Raw genomic sequence first — 21,810 nt, forward strand, 5'->3', positions numbered from 1 at the left:
GTTCACTATGATTATTTACACCATTTTGTAGTGTTTATAGATTAAAGACACCCCAATCCTCCGGCAGCGCAAACTCGTGGGTGAAATCCTTTCGATAGGTTCGCACAAAATCGATCACGTTTTCCTCCAGCTTTTGTCTCTGCGTGTTTTCCAAACTGCTCCTGGGATTATCCTTGTTGTTCATCAGCAGCATGGAGAGCAGAAGTCTGCGGTTCTTCAACTGCAGATCCTCGAATCTATCGTGCATCAGCAGCTCCGTCCAGGGTTGTTGAAAGAACTCCAGGAAGTTCTGGATCCAACCTGATTGGAAGCGACCACGGAGATCATTGAGAAGCATTGCGTGCTTGCCACAAAAGTACTCCATGAAGTAAAGTCTCTTCGGCTGCACAAATGTTATAAATTATCTGTATAATCCAAGCTACTGCTTACCTTCTTGGTGACGCAGACAATCTCTATGACAATCAGCTTCTTGTTGAGTCGAATGCGGCAAAAGTCCCCATCATCATAGGTAGTCATGGTCTCGGAAAACTCGATCGGTAGTTGACCTATAAGCAGGGGCTTCGGTTGGGTGAACTTGATGATCTGGTAGCCCATTGGCAGGATTCCCGTAAACATGTACGGCTTGGAGTATCGCGACTGCATCACTAGCTTCGCCATGTTCAATTCGTAGGCCAACTAAAGATGCCAAAATTGTATATATATGTACTACCTAACTTTAGCTGAATGCTCACTTTTTCAGCCATTTCTTGTGGGCTGCAGTTGGTATACTGAAAGTTGGGCTTGGGTACCATGATTATGTTTCTACCAGCGGCGAATATATTGCGATCATTTGTGCAATATCGTGAATTGACCACGATCATCCTATCACATAACTCAATTCCCGCTTCAGTGAGAACTGGTAAGGAACACAGAATTAGATGGAGCGTATTGTTATGCTAATTTGGCTCACCATTCTGCAAAGCCGTACTTATGCTATTCACATTGTAGTTGACAAAGAGTTCGCAGTCCAGCACGATCTTTTCATTAGATGGATGCATGACCAGCTCTACCTTCTCAATAGTCGAGTTGTCTTGACTCATAATAAACTGGCTGTAGCTTGTGGACAAGTATACCGTGACTCCTAAGTCAGCTAGCATTTCCAGGATAATCGGATCTAGCCGGGAATCCAATTCGGGATTGGCAAGTTCCTCCATTTCCGTCCGCACATGAGGCTGCACATATGTGATGTTCTGGGCCTTGCAACCGTGTGTGACCAAAAAGTGAATGCACTCGTAGATGCACAGATTGTATCCGTAGACTATAATGTTGTACGAATCCATTAGCTCGACTATCTCACGCACTTTGTGGTAGAAGATAATCCTGTCCAGACGATGATTGTTCACCACATAGTTCAGGGGAATCGGATGCCCCTTAAATTCCTTGTCCTCAAAACCGAACCTTGTGGCAGCCATCAGCACCAGCTTCTCGTAGTACAGATGACAGCCGTCCGACAGCTCCAGCACCTTCTCCTGTCTGAAAAGGAGAATGGTAAGATTTATAGCTATATGGCGATTTATGGACTCAGTCACTCACCTCTTTATACTTTTCATAGTTCCGGAAACGAAACGCACCCAATGCCTCACATCCATCCGCTGCATGGTATCCCTCACAAAAGGATTCACGTTTCCGGTGTCCACATAGCAGTTCCTGCCATTCGCGCAGTAGTTGCACGAAAAGTCACAATCATATGCCGATTCCACAACTCCATGACCCACCAGAACCGTGATGTCCAACATGGGCAGGCAGTTGTACTTCTGATAATTAATCAAGCTACCAAGCATTTGATGAGATATTAAGCTTTCATGGGAACTACGCTAGTATCCTCTTACTCCTTTGAATTCCAAGCGAAGATGACAGTCCGCAGAAAGGCCATGCTCGTGTGCGAGAAGCCCACGACAACCAGGGAGCTCTTGCCACCCATGTGCATTGTGGGCTGCAGATTGTGGCAAAAGAGCCGCATGCGGCTGGTGCAGATATCGATATTTGTGCTTTGGGATGTGTTTCCTACCGCCACCCGGCGCCGGAAGGAGACGCACTTGTAGTTGAACAGATTCTTCTTCATGCGGCGAGGCTCAACCGGCATCATGTTGTACATCAGATCGTTGGGAAGCGAGATACCCTAGAAATCAGAGGAGCCCTTTCAAATGCGTGCAAACTTTGTACAACTGACGGATAGATAACCCACACTAAAGAAGTGCATGTAGTACAGTTCTCGGTAATTATCGTACAAGGCAACCGTGCGAAGGATCGGATTGCACCACATCTGGAAAAATGGATGCAGCCTGAACATGACAATCTCGCCTCGTTTGTGCGTCATCGAAAACTGGTCTCTGGGCATCATGAATACCTTGCTTATATCGTCATACACCAAAAAGGGACTAAAGGGAAACGTTATGTTAGCTATGTATATATATTTTAGACAGTTCTCAATCCAACCTGAGTATTAGAAAACCAACCAAAGGACAGTCGGTATGCTTCTTCGATTGACCGCAGCGAATGGTGAAACAGGTCAGTTCACACATGGGATTCTCGAGGATGTCCTTAATGATAGCTTCAAATATGGTCAGAACGTCCTCGGTGTAATCGTCCAGCCCGTTGCTATCCTCAGATCCATCTTCGGACAAGCTGTCCCTCTTGCGTGCCTGCTTGCTTATCAAGGTTCTGATTTCATCCACCTCCTGGCTTTCGAGTCGGTGTACGCGGAGTTCCCCAAACAGCGTACTTCGATGGGCAACGAACAAGTTTTCGGACACGGCGCTGCCCGGACGATGGGCAACCGGCTGAAGGATAGAATTCAAGGAAATTCCATCGGAGTTTCGAACATTCCTCTGCACTCACCAGAAAGAACCGGAGCAGCTCCCGCTGGCAAGGACTCGTGGACACGTTGGCCGGCACCATGGTCACACAGTAATCGTGGTCCGGAAAGGCGCTGAACATGGCTGACAAGGAGTGGAATGTGTACTCGTAGCGGACCAGTGGATGCAACTGGAACATCTTCAGCAGGAATCCATTGGAGGCCTTTGCCAAGTATTGCAGCCGATTCTCGCTCGTCGCATGCTCGCCATCTGGCAAATCGAAACAGATCTCCAGCTTATCCTGATATGCTGTCATGTAATATACTCCCGTGCGAAGATCTAGAAACGGCATTGATTTTAATGTAGGAACCTCGATAAGGATGGTGTCCGTGGTACCCTCGATATACTCACCCTCGTAAATGTGCTTGTACTTTCTGAATAAAATATTTCTCGCCTCAGCCTGTTCGCCCTCGTTAATTAGGCTTACGCGCGATTTATATCTATCTTCCATTTGTTTTCTTGTGAATAGCTCCTTATAGGACTTGTGCACCACTGAGCTAAATAAATGTGCAACATTTTTAGGAAGATTCTAAATGGAGTGCATGCATCCTTACATCACTTTGAACTCCACGTGGGCGTGCTTGAAGCCCGGTGTGTACCGCACCAAGTTGCCCAAACGTTCGAAGTGATAGTTGGTGGCCAGCACCTTAATATCAAGGGATTGGGATAGCCACATTAGGCCAGCTCCCTTGACGTTATCGGCAATCTCCTCCTCGAACTGCAACATTTCTCCAAGGTCAGTTTTGGGTGGTCTAATGAGAAAACACGCGTACGCACCTCAGCAATTATGATCTTATCGTTATGATCGGTACCTTCCACATTCAACAGATGCTCGGCGATGTAAAAGTCGCCGTGCTTTTTCCGCAGTTCCGGATCCTCGGAATCTATCATTTCCACGATATCGTCATTGTCCTCGGGTCTGGAAAGTAATGAAAAGGAGGACAGTGGATGAAGATCTCGCGGACCGACTTACAGAGCCTTGCGAAAGGACAGAACTGGCATGGTGTTGCGCCGTTGGATCACGATGACCGCTGGCATATGCTTCTGCTCCGAGACCTTGGAGTACTTTGGGTAGAAGGTGGTGCCAAAGGCCTGAATGGCATCGTATTGGCCGCGCGGACTGCCTGGGGGCTTAACCACAAGCATATAGTTGACCAGGTGCTCGGTGTAGAAGACCTCCAAGATGACCTTCTTGAGCATTTGCGGATGGCCATCCTTGCAGATGAAGAAGTTGAAGAATATGGCGTTGAGCAGCGTGATGGGAAGATCTAGGCTATTGGGCGAGATATGTACATTGGGGAGCCTGGAGTTTCAAAGAGCATACCAAAAGCGAACATTTAGCCAGTGGAGCCACAGATCGCTGGCTAGCACCGGAATATTGGGATGGTTGGCAAACTCGCTGTAGGCCAGCAACAGGTGAAACTCCTGTTTGTTGTAGACTATCAGTCGCTGCGCCTGGTTTTTACAGAAAAGAGTATCCAGTGGCGGCGTTTCCTTCACCCCAAAGTGCCACGTGTTTTTGGCCTCATAGAGGTCTTCTATGCGCCGCTGATCCCGACTTCCCGCCGTTACGACTAATATGTCTTGAGTGGTGGTCATTTTTTGTTTTTAAATAAGTACAATGTGTATTTGAGCCTGAGCACTGCACATAAAAATCGGAAAGTACACAACCGGATTGCTTTGCATTCGAAAACTATGTTTCACTCAAGTCCGATGACGAATCATTTTCCTCCGTATCCATGTATCTCTCGTAGTCAGCCAGGTCCAATTTGAGAAAGTCTTCGGGCAGGGCGAACTTATGACGAAAGTCTCGCCGATGCTCCCTCAGGAAAGACAGTAGTTTGAGCTCGATGTAGCGCTTGTTCAGGGTGAAGAAATCCATATCCGTCAATTCGCCCAGGGCTCCACGATCTGGGCGCTGTAAAGGATCAAATAGTAGGGCAAATATGTTTACAAGGACCGCGATGAACCCACTGATAGTGCCGAAACAGCCATGGGGCTGAGCAGCTCCTTATTCTCCGCCTGCAGCTCCTCAAAGTCATCATGCATGATCAACTCTGTCCAGGGCTCCTGGAAAAACTTCAGAAAGGAGTGAATCAAGTGGGCCCTATAGCGCGACTTCAGCTTGTTCAGGAGCAACTCGTGCTTGCCACAAAAGAACAGCAAGAAATCCAGCTGGCACTCCTGAAGTGACAACCATACAATTATTGAATTGTACAAAATGAATTACAAAACAATCGTACTTTTTTGGTTACAACCACGATCTCATCCACCAACATACGCGTTGATAGTCCCACACGACAGAAGGTTTGGTTCTTGTATGTGGTCAAGTTGCAAGTTTTTATGACAGGCAACTGGGAAAGGAGGTATCTCCGCGGCATGGTCACTTTTGTGATGAAGTACCGCAGCGGCAGAATGGCCTGGAAGAGCACAGGCTCAGCGAATCGGTCCTCGAAATTCTTGTCTATAACTAAGCCCAGATGATGTAAGATCTAAAAGTATTGGGCATCTGAAGTGGGCATTGTGAAATGGACAAAACGACGTCCTGCTCACCTTGCGGGCCAACTCTCTCTCACTGACAAATTTGTATTGGTAGTTGGGCTTCTGCCGCATTTTGATAAAGCTGCCAGCTGCATAGATATCTGGATCATTGGTCTGGTAGCGCTCGTTCACCAGGATCTCATTACCTTCGAGCTGGATGCCGGCATTCCTCAGCCCTAAGAAATGCCATATGTTACACAAGATATTGGCCATTGAGTACACTCACATTGCTTGTGCCGTTGGTGGAGGTGTCCTTCCTGGAAGGAGATAAAGAGGTCGCATTCGAAGGTCGCCTGTTTTTGGGTGGGAAAATGCTGAAATATCACCTCCATAATGAAGTCGGTTGACTCATGCATATTGTAATGGTGAAAGTCGTAGTCCGTGAAGATGTTGACTCCCTTTTCGACTAGGATATCGTCTAGGATCAACTGCAAGTTTTCGTCCCAGTAGGGACACTTTTCCTTCATTTCCGCATCCTTTCCACTGACGCGATGTGGCTGGACGAGCACCATGCGCGAACAATCCACACCGTGACCAATCAGAAAGGCAATGCACTCGTAGGTGTGCAAGTTGTTGCCATACACCAGGACCAAATACGTTCGCGGCATGTCCTCCAGGAGTGCACGAACCTTATAGAAGAGCAGGAACTTATTCAGGCGGAAGTTGACCTCGACGAGGTTGCAAGGTCGTGCCGAGTACACCGGCATATCTATGCAACGGAGTACGAACATCCGGTCACACATTAGCAATAGCGTGTCGTAGTAAATTTCGCAGGAATCGAGCTTCACAAACTTTTTCTGTCTGCGCATTTTGAAAGTACTGTTAAACACTGTTCTATGAGTTTTTGACTATCCTACCTATCGACCTTTTCGACCTTTCCAGGCACAAAGTGCACCCAGTATCGCAAATCGATCCGCATACAACAATCTCTTACGTAGCATGACTCATTTCGGTACGAGAGATAGCATCCTAGGCTACTAGTGCAATAAGGACACTTGAATAGGCTGTCGTAGTCCGCCTCTACGATTCCCGCCCTGCAAATCACAGTCACTTGAAGCCGCGTCAAACAGGTGAAGTTTTCCGAGTTCTTGTGGCTGAGGAGTAGTTTCAAACATATTTAAAAAAACAGAAAGTATCCGGCTCGTGGGCTCATATTACAGATCGCACTCGTGCAGCCAAACACGTGAAAAGTATAAGGAAATCTCATTATAGTTAACACACAGTAAACTGTTTACTTACTCCTTGCTATTCCATTGGAACACGAGCTGTCGCAGGAAGGCCTTCGTCACTGCACTGAATCCAATGATGACCAGCTTTTTGCTGTTGCTGAACCACTTAACCGGCCTGAGTTTGTGACGATAGATGATCATATGATCCCTAGAGAAATTTGGCAAGGGTAGATCCAGCTTTTTCTTCGATTTTTTCTGATCTGTCTGGATCCTAGAAAATATCGGAACCTTTTTAATGGGCTTCGGCTCCACGACCATCATCATTTTTTTCAAGTCGTTGCTGTACTTATGGCCCTATAAAGTAATTTGATAACAAGTAAATACTCATTCCCAGCACCCTATTTACTTACGTCGAAAGAATTGATGAAGTAATAGTCGTAAAAGCTCGTCTTCCTGGCCAAATCCCTAAATATCAGATCGGCACTAACTAAGAAAAGAGGGTGTAATCGCAGCGATATGATCTCCGCCCTTCGTCGATTCAAATGATGTTCGTGCTTGGGAAGGTGGTAGTGTTCAAAAAGCTTGTCATGACTGTGGAACTCTCGGATCACCACAAAACCAATCGAAGTGTTTTCCCTAACCGATCTCGTGGAGATCCCACACCGAATCGTGAACACCGCGAATTCACTAAACTCATTCTCCAGCACATCCTTCATGATCAAGTCGAGGACATGGAGCTCGTGGTCCAGCTCCTCCCGCTCGTTCACCTTGGAGCAGTACGAGAAGCTGCTGCTGCTGGAGTTTGGAGCTTGTGCGCTACTGGGCAAGTTGCCGAGGCACAAGTTGTGCACATGTGGCACGTCCTCCTTTTCCAGTTTGTACAGGCTAATCTCGCCAAAGATGGTGCTGCGATGTGTTATGAATAGGTCGTCCAGGCTGGACACATTACTGGGCCGTGATGCCACTGGCTGCGGTTTGATAATGGTAATATCTTATGCACTTAAATGAAATCTGACTTACCATAAAGTACTGCAACACCTCCAGATAGCTCTTGCTCGCCTTGTGCTTCGCGGTCATCAGCATCATGCAGTAGTCCCTATCCGGATAGGCGCAAAACATGGCCACCATTGCGTTGAAGAGGCGTGACAGCGGGAAATCCTGTCGTGCCACAATGCACCTGAGAAGGAAAACGTTCGATGCCGCCTCCACGGCTGCCGGACCCGCGGGCTCTTTTCCGGCGGGATATATAAAATTAATCACGCTTTCGTCGTGCCGCAAATAGTAATCGTTGTTGTGTAGTTCTAGATAAGCCAAGGTTATGCACCGAGCATCCGGAATTCGAAGCACTACTCACTCTCAAGAATGTACTTGAACTTGGAGTACAGGCATTCGCGCATGAAGAACTTGTTTTCAGTCGCCACATTAGTATCGTCAATTGTGCCGCCAATGGAGCTGACCTTCATCTTACCCAGGCTGGCCACGCTGTTGATAAATAGCAATGAGGATATTTTCCTTTAAAATTAAAATATAATCACACCTCATACCGCTGTCAACCCTCTGCAGTCCGCCCAGGATCGTGACCGCATCCAGATCGTCCAGGGCATCTGCGGTGAACATGCTGGCCTCCGCCCTTCTCTGAACCGATCTGCAGGACATGCGGTAAGGACATACTCTTCCACACGAGAACCCTACACTTACGACACCGTCATCGTCTGGTAGTGGAAGGACCTTCCATCGACGGGCTTCACCAGGTTGCCGAACTGCTCCATCTGGTAGTTGCGCACATAGAACACAATGTCAATATCCGAGGACAGCCACAGGAAGATGGCCATTTCTGACTCCTGGCATTGGTTAATTATTTCGCCCACAACCAGCATGCTCCGCGGATTCTGTGCCATTACCTCCTCGGCGATATAGTAGTCGCCCAGCTCCTCTCGGAGTTCTGGGTTTTCGACCGCTTGGATTGCAATAACATCGTCGTTATCTTCGGCCCTTCATGGGAAATAATTGAAATATAAGAGGAACAAGATAGAATGCTATAGTCGAGATCCCCGACTATCAGATACCCGTTACTCAGCTAGTGGAAGTGCAAACGAGAAAATTCAGCCTGAGGGCCTTTTTTCCCTTTTTTTCGATTTCTACAACATCATACATCAGAAAAATTGAAAAAAAAATCAAAAAAAATAAATTTCTAAATTTGAATGCAGATTTTTAGAGAATTGCACCAGAAACATTTAGAGGTATGCCACTTCAAAATCCGATTAAAATAAGTTGAGTTATGGAGTTTAGAACTTCAGCCTGAGGGCCTTTTTTCCCTTTTTTTCGATTTCTACAAATCATTACATAAGAAAAATTGAAAAAAAAATTCAAAAAAAATAAATTTCTAAATTTGAATGCAGATTTTTAGAGAATTGCGCCAGAAACATTTAGAGGTATGCCACTTCAAAATCCGATTAAAATAAGTTGAGTTATGGAGTTTAGAAATTCAGCCTGAGGGCCTTTTTTCGATTTCTACAACATCATACATCAGAAAAATTGAAAAAAATTCAAAAAAAATAAATTTCTAAATTTGAATGCAGATTTTTAGAGAATTGCGCCAGAAACATTTAGAGGTATGCCACTTCAAAATCCGATTAACATAGGTTGAGTTATGAAGTTTAGAAATTCAGCCTGAGGGCCTTTTTTCGATTTCTACAACATCATACATCAGAAAAATTGAAAAAAAAATTCAAAAAAAATAAATTTCTAAATTTGAATGCAGATTTTTAGAGAATTGCGCCAGAAACATTTAGAGGTATGCCACTTCAAAATCCGATTAAAATAAGTTGAGTTATGGAGTTTAGAAATTCAGCCTTGGGACATTTTTTCATTTTTTTGGATTTCTACATCATACATCAGAAAAATTGAAAAAAAAATCAAAAAAAATAAATTTCTAAATTTGAATGCAGATTTTTAGAGAATTGCGCCAGAAACATTTAGAGGTATGCCACTTCAAAATCCGATTAAAATAAGTTGAGTTATGGTGTTTAGAAATTCAGCCTGAGGGCCTTTTTTCGATTTCTACAACATCATACATCAGAAAAATTGAAAAAAAATTCAAAAAAAATAAATTTCTAAATTTGAATGCAGATATTTAGAGAATTGCGCCAGAAACATTTAGAGGTATGCCACTTCAAAATCCGATTAAAATAAGTTGAGTTATGGAGTTTAGAAATTCAGCCTGAGGGCCTTTTTTCGATTTCTACAACATCATACATCAGAAAAATTGAAAAAAAATTCAAAAAAAATAAATTTCTAAATTTGAATGCAGATTTTTAGAGAATTGCGCCAGAAACATTTAGAGGTATGCCACTTCAAAATCCGATTAAAATAGGTTGAGTTATGAAGTTTAGAAATTCAGCCTGAGGGCCTTTTTTGCGATTTCTACAACATCATACATCAGAAAAATTGAAAAAAAAATTCAAAAAAAATAAATTTCTAAATTTGAATGCAGATTTTTAGAGAATTGCGCCAGAAACATTTAGAGGTATGCCACTTCAAAATCCGATTAAAATAAGTTGAGTTATGGAGTTTAGAAATTCAGCCTTGGGACATTTTTTCATTTTTTTGGATTTCTACATCATACATCAGAAAAATTGAAAAAAAAATCAAAAAAAATAAATTTCTAAATTTGAATGCAGATTTTTAGAGAATTGCGCCAGAAACATTTAGAGGTATGCCACTTCAAAATCCGATTAAAATAAGTTGAGTTATGGTGTTTAGAAATTCAGCCTGAGGGCCTTTTTTCGATTTCTACAACATCATACATCAGAAAAATTGAAAAAAAATTCAAAAAAAATAAATTTCTAAATTTGAATGCAGATATTTAGAGAATTGCGCCAGAAACATTTAGAGGTATGCCACTTCAAAATCCGATTAAAATAAGTTGAGTTATGGAGTTTAGAAATTCAGCCTTGGGACATTTTTTCATTTTTTTGGATTTCTACATCATACATCAGAAAAATTGAAAAAAAAAATCAAAAAAAATAAATTTCTAAATTTGAATGCAGATTTTTAGAGAATTGCGCCAGAAACATTTAGAGGTATGCCACTTCAAAATCCGATTAAAATAAGTTGAGTTATGGTGTTTAGAAATTCAGCCTGAGGGCCTTTTTTCGATTTCTACAACATCATACATCAGAAAAATTGAAAAAAAATTCAAAAAAAATAAATTTCTAAATTTGAATGCAGATTTTTAGAAAATTGCGCCAGAAACATTTAGAGGTATTCCACTTCAAAATCCGATTAAAATAAGTTGAGTTATGGAGTTTAGAAATTCAGCCTGAGGGCCTTTTTTCGATTTCTACAACATCATACATCAGAAAAATTGAAAAAAAATCAAAAAAAATAAATTTCTAAATTTGAATGCAGATTTTTAGAGAATTGCGCCAGAAACATTTAGAGGTATGCCACTCCAAAATCCGATTAAAATAAGTTGAGTTATGGTGTTTAGAAATTCAGCCTGAGGGCCTTTTTTCGATTTCTACAACATCATACATCAGAAAAATTGAAAAAAAATTCAAAAAAAATAAATTTCTAAATTTGAATGCAGATTTTTAGAGAATTGCGCCAGAAACATTTAGAGGTATGCCACTTCAAAATCCGATTAAAATAAGTTGAGTTATGGTGTTTAGAAATTCAGCCTGAGGGCCTTTTTTCGATTTCTACAACATCATACATCAGAAAAATTGAAAAAAAAATTCAAAAAAAATAAATTTCTAAATTTGAATGCAGATTTTTAGAGAATTGCGCCAGAAACATTTAGAGGTATGCCACTTCAAAATCCGATTAAAATAAGTTGAGTTATGGAGTTTAGAAATTCAGCCTTGGGACATTTTTTCATTTTTTTGGATTTCTACATCATACATCAGAAAAATTGAAAAAAAAATCAAAAAAAATAAATTTCTAAATTTGAATGCAGATTTTTAGAGAATTGCGCCAGAAACATTTAGAGGTATGCCACTTCAAAATCCGATTAAAATAAGTTGAGTTATGGAGTTTAGAAATTCAGCCTGAGGGCCTTTTTTCGATTTCTACAACATCATACATCAGAAAAATTGAAAAAAAATTCCAAAAAAATAAATTTCTAAATTTGAATGCAGATTTTTAGAGAATTGCGCCAGAAACATTTAGAGGTATGCCACTTCAAAATCCGATTAAAATAAGTTGAGTTATGGTGTTTAGAAATTCAGCCTGAGGGCCTTTTTTCGATTTCTACAACATCATACATCAGAAAAATTGAAAAAAAAAATTCAAAAAAAATAAATTTCTAAATTTGAATGCAGATTTTTAGAGAATTGCGCCAGAAACATTTAGAGGTATGCCACTTCAAAATCCGATAAAAATAAGTTGAGTTATGGAGTTTAGAAATTCAGCCTGAGGGCCTTTTTTCGATTTCTACAACATCATACATCAGAAAAATTGAAAAAAAATTCCAAAAAAATAAATTTCTAAATTTGAATGCAGATTTTTAGAGAATTGCGCCAGAAACATTTAGAGGTATGCCACTTCAAAATCCGATTAAAATAAGTTGAGTTATGGAGTTTAGAAATTCAGCCTGAGGGCCTTTTTTCGATTTCTACAACATCATACATCAGAAAAATTGAAAAAAAATTCCAAAAAAATAAATTTCTAAATTTGAATGCAGATTTTTAGAGAATTGCGCCAGAAACATTTAGAGGTATGCCACTTCAAAATCCGATTAAAATAAGTTGAGTTATGGTGTTTAGAAATTCAGCCTGAGGGCCTTTTTTCGATTTCTACAACATCATACATCAGAAAAAATGAAAAAAAAATTCAAAAAAAATAAATTTCTAAATTTGAATGCAGATTTTGAGAGAATTGCGCCAGAAACATTTAGAGGTATGCCACTTCAAAATCCGATTAAAATAAGTTGAGTTATGGAGTTTAGAAATTCAGCCTGAGGGCCTTTTTTCGATTTCTACAACATCATACATCAGAAAAATTGAAAAAATATTCCAAAAAAATAAATTTCTAAATTTGAACGCAGATTTTTAGAGAATTGCGCCAGAAACATTTAGAGGTATGCCACTTCAAAATCCGATTAAAATAAGTTGAGTTATGAAGTTTAGAAATTCAGCCTGAGGGCCTTTTTTCGATTTCTACAACATCATACATCAGAAAAATTGAAAAAAAAATTCAAAAAAAATAAATTTCTAAATTTGAATGCAGATTTTTAGAGAATTGCGCCAGAAACATTTAGAGGTATGCCACTTCAAAATCCGATTAAAATAAGTTGAGTTATGGAGTTTAGAAATTCAGCCTTGGGACATTTTTTCATTTTTTTGGATTTCTACATCATACATCAGAAAAATTGAAAAAAAAATCAAAAAAAATAAATTTCTAAATTTGAATGCAGATTTTTAGAGAATTGCGCCAGAAACATTTAGAGGTATGCCACTTCAAAATCCGATTAAAATAAGTTGAGTTATGGAGTTTAGAAATTCAGCCTGAGGGCCTTTTTTCGATTTCTACAACATCATACATCAGAAAAATTGAAAAAAAATTCCAAAAAAATAAATTTCTAAATTTGAATGCAGATTTTTAGAGAATTGCGCCAGAAACATTTAGAGGTATGCCACTTCAAAATCCGATTAAAATAAGTTGAGTTATGGTGTTTAGAAATTCAGCCTGAGGGCCTTTTTTCGATTTCTACAACATCATACATCAGAAAAATTGAAAAAAAAAATTCAAAAAAAATAAATTTCTAAATTTGAATGCAGATTTTTAGAGAATTGCGCCAGAAACATTTAGAGGTATGCCACTTCAAAATCCGATAAAAATAAGTTGAGTTATGGAGTTTAGAAATTCAGCCTGAGGGCCTTTTTTCGATTTCTACAACATCATACATCAGAAAAATTGAAAAAAAATTCCAAAAAAATAAATTTCTAAATTTGAATGCAGATTTTTAGAGAATTGCGCCAGAAACATTTAGAGGTATGCCACTTCAAAATCCGATTAAAATAAGTTGAGTTATGGAGTTTAGAAATTCAGCCTGAGGGCCTTTTTTCGATTTCTACAACATCATACATCAGAAAAATTGAAAAAAAATTCCAAAAAAATAAATTTCTAAATTTGAATGCAGATTTTTAGAGAATTGCGCCAGAAACATTTAGAGGTATGCCACTTCAAAATCCGATTAAAATAAGTTGAGTTATGGTGTTTAGAAATTCAGCCTGAGGGCCTTTTTTCGATTTCTACAACATCATACATCAGAAAAAATGAAAAAAAAATTCAAAAAAAATAAATTTCTAAATTTGAATGCAGATTTTGAGAGAATTGCGCCAGAAACATTTAGAGGTATGCCACTTCAAAATCCGATTAAAATAAGTTGAGTTATGGAGTTTAGAAATTCAGCCTGAGGGCCTTTTTTCGATTTCTACAACATCATACATCAGAAAAATTGAAAAAATATTCCAAAAAAATAAATTTCTAAATTTGAACGCAGATTTTTAGAGAATTGCGCCAGAAACATTTAGAGGTATGCCACTTCAAAATCCGATTAAAATAAGTTGAGTTATGGAGTTTAGAAATTCAGCCTGAGGGCCTTTTTTCGATTTCTACAACATCATACATCAGAAAAATTGAAAAAAAATTCAAAAAAAATAAATTTCTAAATTTGAATGCAGATTTTTAGAGAATTGCGCCAGAAACATTTAGAGGTATGCCACTTCAAAATCCGATTAAAATAAGTTGAGTTATGGAGTTTAGAAATTCAGCCTTGGGACATTTTTTCATTTTTTTTCGATTTCTACAACATCATACATCAGAAAAATTGACATACATCAAAATCCGATTAAGATAAATTGACATTTAAAAAATGTTAAATCTTAGTAGGCAATATCAATTTCAGACAAACTGATTAGTCTGCCGCTTTTTGAAAATGCCTTTTATATTTAAATACTCTATACAAATCAGTCAAGGCACTTGCATTTCAGCATTTCATATGCTATTTTTGATAATTCGAAGAAATTTTGAAGAAGGAACATAACAGAACTTACAGTGCCTTCCGGTAAGTAATCCTCGGCAGAAGGACGAACCTATCCACAATGTATAAGGACTGTGTGTTGTTATTCCAGTCCATGCTGTATTCCAGTGGATAAAAGACCTGGCATATTTTCTCCAAGTCCTCGAAGGATTCCACAAAGTGCTTGGGTTGTGACACGTACGGAGTCCTCACAGCGATCAGAAACCACACCCTGTTCTCCCTGTAGAGCACGTCCTTAATGATCTCCACCAGAACCGTGGAGTAGTTGCTCTTGTAGATGCAAAAGTTGAAGAACAACGCATTCAGCCAGCTGATCGACATGGGTAAGCTACAGGATAAATGCCAAATAGGCGGTATATTGAACAACTTAAGGTCCTGTATCAGTACCAGTATCTGGCGGACAACCACTCCAGCCAGCAATCCATGGGCAAGGCGGCGATGGAGGGATAGTTGCGGAATTCGGCGTAGGCCACCAATGCGGAGGTCTCACTGCAAAGAGCCAATATCCTGTAGGTCTGATAGGAATGGAACAGGAAGTCCTTGCCACGATACTTCGGACGGATATTGCCGAACCACTTGACACCTGGCGATCGGAACAGCTTGTTGAGCCCATCCTGGTCCGCCACTTCAGCCAAGCGAATTTGAAACCGATTCATCAGTGCGAATAATTTATGTACGAAGTGTGACTAAAACTAAAAGACATACTGCGTTTATGAGCTTAATTTTATTACATGACATTTTTGAGTTTTTAAATTCACTTGCTTTTTGAGAAGTGTATTTTTAGACAGGACTCTTTGTGGGCAGTGTAATTCCATCAATTTGATAGCATTCGGCCTTGGCACTTTCGCACAGATCCTTAGTTCCTGCCTTCGCAGTGCCCTCCCACCGGAAGTAGGGGCACTCGTGCTTCTGATGGTATTCGCTGATGCACATGAACACCATCAAGAGATAGGGACGACACGCTTCCTTTAGGAGCACCTTGGCCCCAGGACTGGCCTTCAGCAGGTTGTAGATCCCGACTGCATCCTTGCGGCAGACGTCGAACATGGCAATGTGATAATCCTTCTCCTTGGGCCGATCCACAAAGGTCTTTTCTGCATCCAGCTTGACCATCTTCATGTTGATAGTATCGCTCTTGCCAATGTACTTCTTTTGCTTGTACAGGCACTCCACAAAGCACTGAAAAGGGAGATACAAAGAGCATACTATAATCATAAAGTTTTAGGTACCCACCGAAAGAAACCTCAGGGTCTTGCCGACGTCAGCGTCTCCATCCGCTGGCAGCTTGGGTGAGTGTATAACGAAGCACTTGACCAGGTCCTCCTCTTCCCCTATATAAAGCTCAGAACAGCAGTCATCCCTCTAAAGGAATGTTGTAAATGTAATACCATTGCTACAAGGCTTTAAAGTAAGCTCACCGATGTGTTACACTTTTTCTCAGTCAATTCACCTGAAGCTGTGGCAACCGAAGAAGTTTCCTCGTCCTGAGCCTTTGAAACGGCCACCAGAATTAAAAACGTCCAGTAACAAACGAAGTTGACCATTGCTCTTCGAATGTTATTATTTTCAATGGTCATAACATTTATAAAACCATGAGTGCTCATTATTTGTACAAATACGTTTAAGCCCAAATTGGATTGCTTAATTAAATGTAACAAATGTCCGTTGTAATGGCTGGAATTAAATGAGCGGAAAAAGATACATTTGCAGACAGCCTGATGGCTAGACATTTGGCAAATTGGCAGCGATTTCCTATTTTAATTTAAATGACATGTGAATAACTATATAAGCAGTCGAAGTGGTCTGATTTTGGTAGAATCGACAGCGCTATGAAGTGCACCCTTTTGTTCAGTTTTTTCAGCCTCATTTGGGTGAGTTCTTGGGATGGAAATCACATTGCCTACATATCCAAAAATACATGTTTTAGTGTGCTGGGGGCATTAAAATTGATTGCGAGAATACGGAGGCCATCAATGAGGAGCACATCCACTACTGCTGCAAGCATCCCGATGGACACAACGATGTAATCGAAGGATGTGCCAAGGAGACCAACTTCACGCTGCCCAACCAAAACGAGGAGGCACTGGTGGACATCACGGCGGACCGAGCCATCCGGGGTACTTGCTTTGGCAAGTGCGTCTTCAGCAAACTGAACCTGATGAAGGACAATGCCTTGGACATGGATGCCGTGAGGAGCTTGTTCACCGAAAGGTTCTCCGATGATCCCGAGTATGTCAAGGAAATGATCAACGCCTTTGATCACTGTCACGGCAAAAGTATGGAGTAGTTAATTCAGTGGGCACTTCTCGGTTAACTGATACATTTCTCCAAAGGTGAGGAGAATACCTCCATGTTCCTGTCGAAGCCCCTCTTCAAGCAAATGTCCCAGCAGTTCTGCGATCCCAAGTCCAGCGTCATCCTGGCCTGCGTCATCCGCCAGTTCTTCCACAACTGTCCGGCGGATCGCTGGTCCAAGACCAAGGAGTGCGAGGACACCCTGGCCTTCAGCAAGAAGTGCCAGAACTCGCTGGCCACTTTGTGAACATATCCTCTTTCTCCAATAAAGAACAATACATTTACAATTTACTAGATGTATGTTACTTTCTTTAAATAGAAAAAGTGCAATTCTGTATGCAAGGTTGTTTTATTGTAAAACGAATACCATCAACTTGATTTGAATAAATTGCGAATTTTTGCAGCTGGTTAGATAACGATAAACCCATTTGATTGAGTTGATTGTGCATTTAGCTTTTAATCGCCCACCATTATTATTGAACCATGAAAAAAATACATGTGTTGAGCGCCATTGATTTGCTTTAATCGTTGAATAAACCAGTAGGTTTCAACAATTGGAATCTATTCCTTGAGGCAGGACTGCAAAGTGCTTACATGGTAGTCAGCACATCCTTGCACTTCTTGGCGAAGGCCAGGGTTTCCACGCACTCGGTGGTATTTGACCAGCGATTCTTTGGACAATTGTGGAAGAAGTTGTAGATGACGCAGGACATGATGATGCTCGAGACCGGCTTACAGAACTTGGCGGTGGAGAAAGCCCTAATAATTGGCAGTGACAGGAACTGCTCGGTGGCATCCTCAGCTAAAATGGGGAGTGGAAACTTAAATTTTTAAAACACATGTTTACAAGTATGAGCTCACATTGCGAGTGACACTTCTCGTAGGCATTCAGCATTTCAGTCTCATACTCCGGATCCGTTTGGTGGTAGCGCTTGTAGTGCGTGCGCACCTTGACCATATCCAGCGTGTTGTTCTCCATCAGGTTGTAGTGATCGAAGACGCACTTGGCCCAGCAGGTGCCGAGCATCGCCTGGTCCACCGTCACATCCTCGATGGCCTCCTCTTCGGGATTGGGCAGTCGGAAGTTGGTCTGCTTGGCGCACATTTCCGTGACATCGTTGTGGCCATCGGGATGCTGGCAGCAGTGGTGGATGTTCTCCTCGTGAATGCGCTCCGTGTGCCGGCAGTGAACTCGGATAGCTAGCAGTCCCTCCTTGAAGGAAACATCCAAATATTAAAGGCTTTAATCGGAGCTTGAATACTGATTCCCAACTGCTATCATATTCTATAAATCCGATTAGCTGCGTGGAATCCATTAAAAACACCCTTATGAGTTCGTACCCAGAGCAGTGATAGAATCACACAAATCACGAAGCCAGTTCTCAACATCATGGAGATGACTGCATTCCGGCGGTTCGGCCTCCGATTTATATGTCAAATGGTTCCCCTTTGATGGACAGCCCTAATGGAGTTTTGCAATGTTCCGCATTAATTTAATTCGCATCCATTACTATGGCAACAAACCTGGCGACAGAAAGCGAAATTATATGGAGTGGGACTGGCGGATGTGGATGTGGGTGCGGGTGGGCTAGTGAATCTTGTCATGGCAACGCCGGCAGTCAATTTGTTATTTATTTTCCGAGGCGGCGCTTTGCTCTTGCGCCTAATTAGCCATAGATTGGCTATTCGAAATTTGATAAGCTGATTTTGTATAGCTGTCAAATAAAACTAAATCATGGGCAAAAAGGGTAAAGGAAAAGGCAATAAATTGGCCAAAATGTCCGAGGAGGAGCGGGCCAGGTATTTGCAAATGAGGGCCGACATGGAGGAAGAGACGAGACGCCGGAAAATGCAGCTAATTTCCATGTACATGAAGGTTGCACTCCACCAATTTACACTAAATCAAAATCCACAGAGTATATTTTTTCATCAACATAGAACAAACTCAAAAGGGAGGACGCCTTTGGGCGACTCAACATGGCCAAAATCAACCAGGAGTGGCGCAGCATTTTGCGCCAGGTGAAAATCCAAGAGCTGCGCCGCGAAATTGTCGATGTGGAGTCCTTCTTTCAGGAGGCACTCAAGCGCAAGGACCAGGTGATCCATCGCCTCATCGCTCACATCGAATCCACCGAGGATATGTACGCCAATCTGCAGCAGTCGCACATGGAGAATGTCACCAGGATCGTTGGTAACTTTGGAATAACCTCATTGAAAATCACATTTACCATATCTGACAACTTTTAATCAGAAGCTAAATACCCAGCCACAGCATTGTATTTTATGATCTAACCAATTGCATTATACAACCTAATGATTCTTTCCTTCAAAACGATTGGAATTCACAAATATATCAAAGCAAATCCATAAATTATTAGAGTATTTTTACGTACGTGTATTATAAGCCGTAAGAATAATTCGAAAAATTACTTATTTCCAACCCAGATACCCACAGAGATCGCATCGAGTTCTTCCGGACGATCTACGAGGACGACAAGCAGGCGGTGCTGAGCCAGTGGGAGCAGGACTCCGCCGCGTTCAAGGAGATGCATGCCCAGAAGCAGCAGCAACTGGAGTGCGTCTTCTATCAGCTGGAGGAGAACACCGATGGCGGGATCCGGGACAACCACGAGCGCTTCCTGGACCGCTGCGAGGACCTAAAAAGTGGGGTAAGTTTACTCCTAGTTGAAGAGCATGTTGCCGTGCTCCTCCCAATCCTCGCACTGCGCCTTCGCGTACTCCGACATGCACTTGACCAGTTCCCGGGCCACCGCGCACTTGTGGTGCCGACCCCTTCCGTTGCTCTCCAGATACCGGAAGCACTGCTGCACGGTGTCCGTGTAGAAGTTGCGCAGCTCCCGATCCCGAAGGTCCTTGGTCAGCATATAGCTCACCTTGCGCCGATCGGGCATCCCATTGCCATCCACCTGTGTGTGAGAAACGAGGGGGATAAGCTCTTGCTTCTACTAAGGATGTGGATTTTGGAGGTGGTTTTGAGCGGAGTCCCTTGGAAAACCTACCATATTCATCTGCTCGAAAAAGCACTGCGCCACACACTGACCTCCATCGCTGCTGGTGTGGTTCCTTCCATCCGATTGCCTCAGTCCCCGTTGCCTGCGATTGCCATAGCCGCCCCTGCTGCCTGGATTCCTGTCCTGCTCCTCATCCTGATCCATTCCGTAACCGTACTCATACCCCTTGCCCTGCCGACCCTGTCCACCGCGTCCTCGATCCTCGTCGTCGTCCTGGCGATGCATGCAGCTGCGCACAGTTCGCTTGAGCTCCGCTTCACCTAATCCTTCCTGGGATCTGCATTTCAGTGCGTAAATGGAGCAGATGCCGCAGCTCAAGCCAATCAACAGCAAAATTAAATTCATCTTGGGAACTGAATGGAGGAGCAGCTAAGCCCACTACATTTATAGTTCGGGAGAATGGCATCCAAATTACAGAGTGACTGACGCACAATGAACCAAGTCACATATCAATCTTCATTTTACCATTGCGTGCAATGCGCTTCAAAGATTATTTTTTAATATAAAGGTTATTTAATAGCTGTTAAAAACATGTTCATTTGAATGCAACTTTCAGATGCAACTGCAGCTGGAGCAGATCACCTCCAGAGGTGAAGCTCGACTGGAGAAGCTGTGGCAGGAGTATCAGGCTGTTCTGGCCGGCTACTGTCAGCACATCGAGGGCTTTTACTCGGAGTACGTGGACCTGAAGCAGCGGGATGAGGAGGCAGCCCTCCAGATCAGCCAGCAGACCCACGATATCGAGCACCTGGTGGACCAGCTGGCCAATTTGCGTCTGGTCTCCGAGGAGTTCTATGTCAAGCAACAGGGGCAACTGGAGCAGCGGCAGGCCATCAAACAGCAGTTGACCGAGCGCCTGAGGGAGCTGCGCACCTGTGTGGAGCAGGAGGTGTCCCGGGATCATCAGCTGTTCAAGCTCATGTCCGTGGAGAGCTACAATGCCTTGGAATTCCTCCAGGAAACTGCGGCCAAGGGCGAGACTCTAGCTCAGCTGTCTGCGGTCTGTGCCAAGATGGAAACCCAGCGGGAGCGGATGTTTCAGCTGCCGGAAATCTCCAAGGAGATAATCGAGATTCGAGATATAAAGGACCAGGGTAATGGTTCCTTAGCTGATCCAGCCACAGATCTTCTGAAGGTGGGTAAAAAGCATTAGTTAATTCCCGCATTTTACACTGTGATAAACCATTTGTTTACCTTGCAAGGACGAGGTGGCTGTGGTACCCCAAATGGAGTCCTTCTGGCGACGGGTCAACAACGTGGCCGTGGACGTGGCCTGCCTGAAGCAACAGAAGCGTCGCCTGGAGGCGGAGAACAGCCAGCTGAAGGCGCAGCTGCAGGAGTACCTGATCAACTTGAACATTGCTCACGGCTCCAATAGCCACGTCCACACATATCTGGCCCGGCGGCCCAAGAGCATGTCCGTGGACAGAGTGTCGCGGCTGCAGCTCCAGCCCAAGCTGGTGAAGAGTGCCCAGCCGACTGGTCGTCGCCCGCCGGCGCCCACTCCGCCCACTCAGCCCACTTTCCACTTCCATCCGGGACGCAGCCGGCCGCCTGCCTTCGAGGCCAACCTCTCCAACGTGGTTCGCTCGAGGACCTTGACTAGGGGCAAAATAAACCTGGCTAGAATGGAATAACTTGCACTTCAATGTTGTGCGGGATTTATCCACTATCATTACAATCATTCACTTTCTCCAACATAAATTTTCATATTAGCGTATTTAAGCATCCATATACAAATTAAATATATACTCTAAAGAAAACTGCCCTTTTTAGTAAGCCTTTCAACTGCAACGCCAGGCTAACTCAAAACACAATCATTACTCGAATTT

At 42.6% G+C, this 21,810-nt stretch overlaps 7 protein-coding genes across 9 annotated transcripts; 2 read left to right on the top strand and 5 right to left on the bottom strand.

Moving 5' to 3' along the window:
• Positions 1–6: 6 nt before the first annotated feature.
• Positions 7–4,528, bottom strand: LOC6547420 (cilia- and flagella-associated protein 61). The gene is made up of 14 exons (XM_001976247.3): positions 4,219–4,528; positions 3,868–4,167; positions 3,672–3,813; positions 3,449–3,612; positions 3,246–3,391; positions 2,878–3,173; positions 2,476–2,819; positions 2,225–2,417; positions 1,869–2,158; positions 1,573–1,809; positions 950–1,512; positions 732–895; positions 430–675; positions 7–382 (listed from the first exon to the last, which is right to left on the bottom strand). Exons 1-14 carry the CDS (start codon positions 4,491–4,493, stop codon positions 35–37), a joined length of 3,708 nt encoding a protein of 1,235 aa, XP_001976283.1. The 5' UTR covers positions 4,494–4,528; the 3' UTR covers positions 7–34.
• Positions 4,505–15,368, bottom strand: LOC6547419 (cilia- and flagella-associated protein 61). Of its 3 annotated transcripts, none has more exons than XM_026981146.1 (14): positions 15,039–15,368; positions 14,704–14,979; positions 8,303–8,596; positions 8,142–8,249; positions 7,959–8,086; positions 7,625–7,905; positions 7,015–7,572; positions 6,675–6,958; positions 6,293–6,529; positions 5,662–6,236; positions 5,448–5,611; positions 5,138–5,386; positions 4,869–5,078; positions 4,505–4,812 (listed from the first exon to the last, which is right to left on the bottom strand). In XM_026981146.1, the coding sequence occupies exons 1-14, from the start codon at positions 15,305–15,307 to the stop codon at positions 4,588–4,590; spliced, it is 3,858 nt and encodes a 1,285-aa protein (XP_026836947.1). In that variant the 5' UTR covers positions 15,308–15,368; the 3' UTR covers positions 4,505–4,587. The 3 variants fall into 3 exon arrangements, with proteins under 3 accessions (XP_026836947.1, XP_001976282.2, XP_026836948.1); XM_001976246.3 differs by having other exon boundaries at positions 14,665–14,979; XM_026981147.1 differs by lacking the exons at positions 4,505–4,812; positions 4,869–5,078; positions 5,138–5,386; ... (4 more) ...; positions 7,015–7,572; positions 7,625–7,905 and having other exon boundaries at positions 8,064–8,086; positions 8,149–8,249.
• Positions 15,357–16,225, bottom strand: LOC6547418. The gene is made up of 3 exons (XM_001976245.2): positions 16,070–16,225; positions 15,885–16,013; positions 15,357–15,830 (listed from the first exon to the last, which is right to left on the bottom strand). Exons 1-3 carry the CDS (start codon positions 16,193–16,195, stop codon positions 15,432–15,434), a joined length of 654 nt encoding a protein of 217 aa, XP_001976281.1. The 5' UTR covers positions 16,196–16,225; the 3' UTR covers positions 15,357–15,431.
• Positions 16,226–16,465: 240 nt separating this feature from the next.
• LOC6547417 (general odorant-binding protein 66) lies at positions 16,466–17,259 on the top strand. The gene is made up of 3 exons (XM_001976244.2): positions 16,466–16,522; positions 16,579–16,927; positions 16,985–17,259. The coding sequence occupies exons 1-3, from the start codon at positions 16,481–16,483 to the stop codon at positions 17,191–17,193; spliced, it is 600 nt and encodes a 199-aa protein (XP_001976280.1). The 5' UTR covers positions 16,466–16,480; the 3' UTR covers positions 17,194–17,259.
• A 142-nt stretch (positions 17,260–17,401) lies between these two features.
• Positions 17,402–18,464, bottom strand: LOC6547416. The gene is made up of 3 exons (XM_001976243.3): positions 18,288–18,464; positions 17,808–18,159; positions 17,402–17,748 (listed from the first exon to the last, which is right to left on the bottom strand). Exons 1-3 carry the CDS (start codon positions 18,336–18,338, stop codon positions 17,537–17,539), a joined length of 615 nt encoding a protein of 204 aa, XP_001976279.2. The 5' UTR covers positions 18,339–18,464; the 3' UTR covers positions 17,402–17,536.
• Positions 18,465–18,576: 112 nt separating this feature from the next.
• On the top strand, positions 18,577–21,682 carry LOC6547481 (dynein regulatory complex subunit 2). The gene is made up of 5 exons (XM_001976241.3): positions 18,577–18,822; positions 18,885–19,137; positions 19,392–19,615; positions 20,535–21,113; positions 21,181–21,682. Exons 1-5 carry the CDS (start codon positions 18,682–18,684, stop codon positions 21,613–21,615), a joined length of 1,632 nt encoding a protein of 543 aa, XP_001976277.1. The 5' UTR covers positions 18,577–18,681; the 3' UTR covers positions 21,616–21,682.
• LOC6547415 (general odorant-binding protein 71) lies at positions 19,318–20,339 on the bottom strand. The gene is made up of 2 exons (XM_001976242.3): positions 19,967–20,339; positions 19,318–19,873 (listed from the first exon to the last, which is right to left on the bottom strand). Exons 1-2 carry the CDS (start codon positions 20,321–20,323, stop codon positions 19,628–19,630), a joined length of 603 nt encoding a protein of 200 aa, XP_001976278.1. The 5' UTR covers positions 20,324–20,339; the 3' UTR covers positions 19,318–19,627.
• Positions 21,683–21,810: the final 128 nt, after the last annotated feature.

The sequence above is a fragment of the Drosophila erecta genome, unplaced genomic scaffold (genome assembly GCF_003286155.1).
Source record: "Drosophila erecta strain 14021-0224.00,06,07 unplaced genomic scaffold, DereRS2 tig00000092-arrow-pilon, whole genome shotgun sequence".
In the NCBI taxonomy this organism is placed as follows: domain Eukaryota; kingdom Metazoa; phylum Arthropoda; class Insecta; order Diptera; family Drosophilidae; genus Drosophila; species Drosophila erecta.

What these genes read in the sequence shown, in the direction of transcription:
- LOC6547418 (XM_001976245.2), bottom strand. Translation starts at nt 16,195, where the DNA reads ATGGTCAACTTCGTTTGTTACTGGACGTTTTTAATTCTGGTGGCCGTT. An exon ending in AGAAAAAGTGTAACACATCG is followed by an intron (nt 16,014 to 16,069) that starts GTGAGCTTACTT and finishes ACATTCCTTTAG; the next exon opens with AGGGATGACTGCTGTTCTGA. An exon ending in AGACCCTGAGGTTTCTTTCG is followed by an intron (nt 15,831 to 15,884) that starts GTGGGTACCTAA and finishes CTCCCTTTTCAG; the next exon opens with TGCTTTGTGGAGTGCCTGTA.
- LOC6547420 (XM_001976247.3), bottom strand. Translation starts at nt 4,493, where the DNA reads ATGACCACCACTCAAGACATATTAGTCGTAACGGCGGGAAGTCGGGAT. An exon ending in AGCTGCTCCGGTTCTTTCTG is followed by an intron (nt 2,820 to 2,877) that starts GTGAGTGCAGAG and finishes TCTATCCTTCAG; the next exon opens with CCGGTTGCCCATCGTCCGGG. An exon ending in TTGTCTGCGTCACCAAGAAG is followed by an intron (nt 383 to 429) that starts GTAAGCAGTAGC and finishes ACATTTGTGCAG; the next exon opens with CCGAAGAGACTTTACTTCAT.
- LOC6547415 (XM_001976242.3), bottom strand. Translation starts at nt 20,323, where the DNA reads ATGAATTTAATTTTGCTGTTGATTGGCTTGAGCTGCGGCATCTGCTCC. An exon ending in TTTTCGAGCAGATGAATATG is followed by an intron (nt 19,874 to 19,966) that starts GTAGGTTTTCCA and finishes TCTCACACACAG; the next exon opens with GTGGATGGCAATGGGATGCC.
- LOC6547419 (XM_001976246.3), bottom strand. Translation starts at nt 15,307, where the DNA reads ATGAATCGGTTTCAAATTCGCTTGGCTGAAGTGGCGGACCAGGATGGG. An exon ending in AGGTGTTGCAGTACTTTATG is followed by an intron (nt 7,573 to 7,624) that starts GTAAGTCAGATT and finishes ATCAAACCGCAG; the next exon opens with CCAGTGGCATCACGGCCCAG. An exon ending in ACTTCATCAATTCTTTCGAC is followed by an intron (nt 6,959 to 7,014) that starts GTAAGTAAATAG and finishes ATTACTTTATAG; the next exon opens with GGCCATAAGTACAGCAACGA.
- LOC6547481 (XM_001976241.3), top strand. Translation starts at nt 18,682, where the DNA reads ATGGGCAAAAAGGGTAAAGGAAAAGGCAATAAATTGGCCAAAATGTCC. An exon ending in GCGAGGACCTAAAAAGTGGG is followed by an intron (nt 19,616 to 20,534) that starts GTAAGTTTACTC and finishes TGCAACTTTCAG; the next exon opens with ATGCAACTGCAGCTGGAGCA. An exon ending in CAGCCACAGATCTTCTGAAG is followed by an intron (nt 21,114 to 21,180) that starts GTGGGTAAAAAG and finishes TTACCTTGCAAG; the next exon opens with GACGAGGTGGCTGTGGTACC.
- LOC6547417 (XM_001976244.2), top strand. Translation starts at nt 16,481, where the DNA reads ATGAAGTGCACCCTTTTGTTCAGTTTTTTCAGCCTCATTTGG. An exon ending in GTTTTTTCAGCCTCATTTGG is followed by an intron (nt 16,523 to 16,578) that starts GTGAGTTCTTGG and finishes TACATGTTTTAG; the next exon opens with TGTGCTGGGGGCATTAAAAT. An exon ending in TGATCACTGTCACGGCAAAA is followed by an intron (nt 16,928 to 16,984) that starts GTATGGAGTAGT and finishes ATTTCTCCAAAG; the next exon opens with GTGAGGAGAATACCTCCATG.
- LOC6547416 (XM_001976243.3), bottom strand. Translation starts at nt 18,338, where the DNA reads ATGATGTTGAGAACTGGCTTCGTGATTTGTGTGATTCTATCACTGCTC. An exon ending in TGATTCTATCACTGCTCTGG is followed by an intron (nt 18,160 to 18,287) that starts GTACGAACTCAT and finishes GTTTCCTTCAAG; the next exon opens with GAGGGACTGCTAGCTATCCG. An exon ending in CGAGAAGTGTCACTCGCAAT is followed by an intron (nt 17,749 to 17,807) that starts GTGAGCTCATAC and finishes TCCCCATTTTAG; the next exon opens with CTGAGGATGCCACCGAGCAG.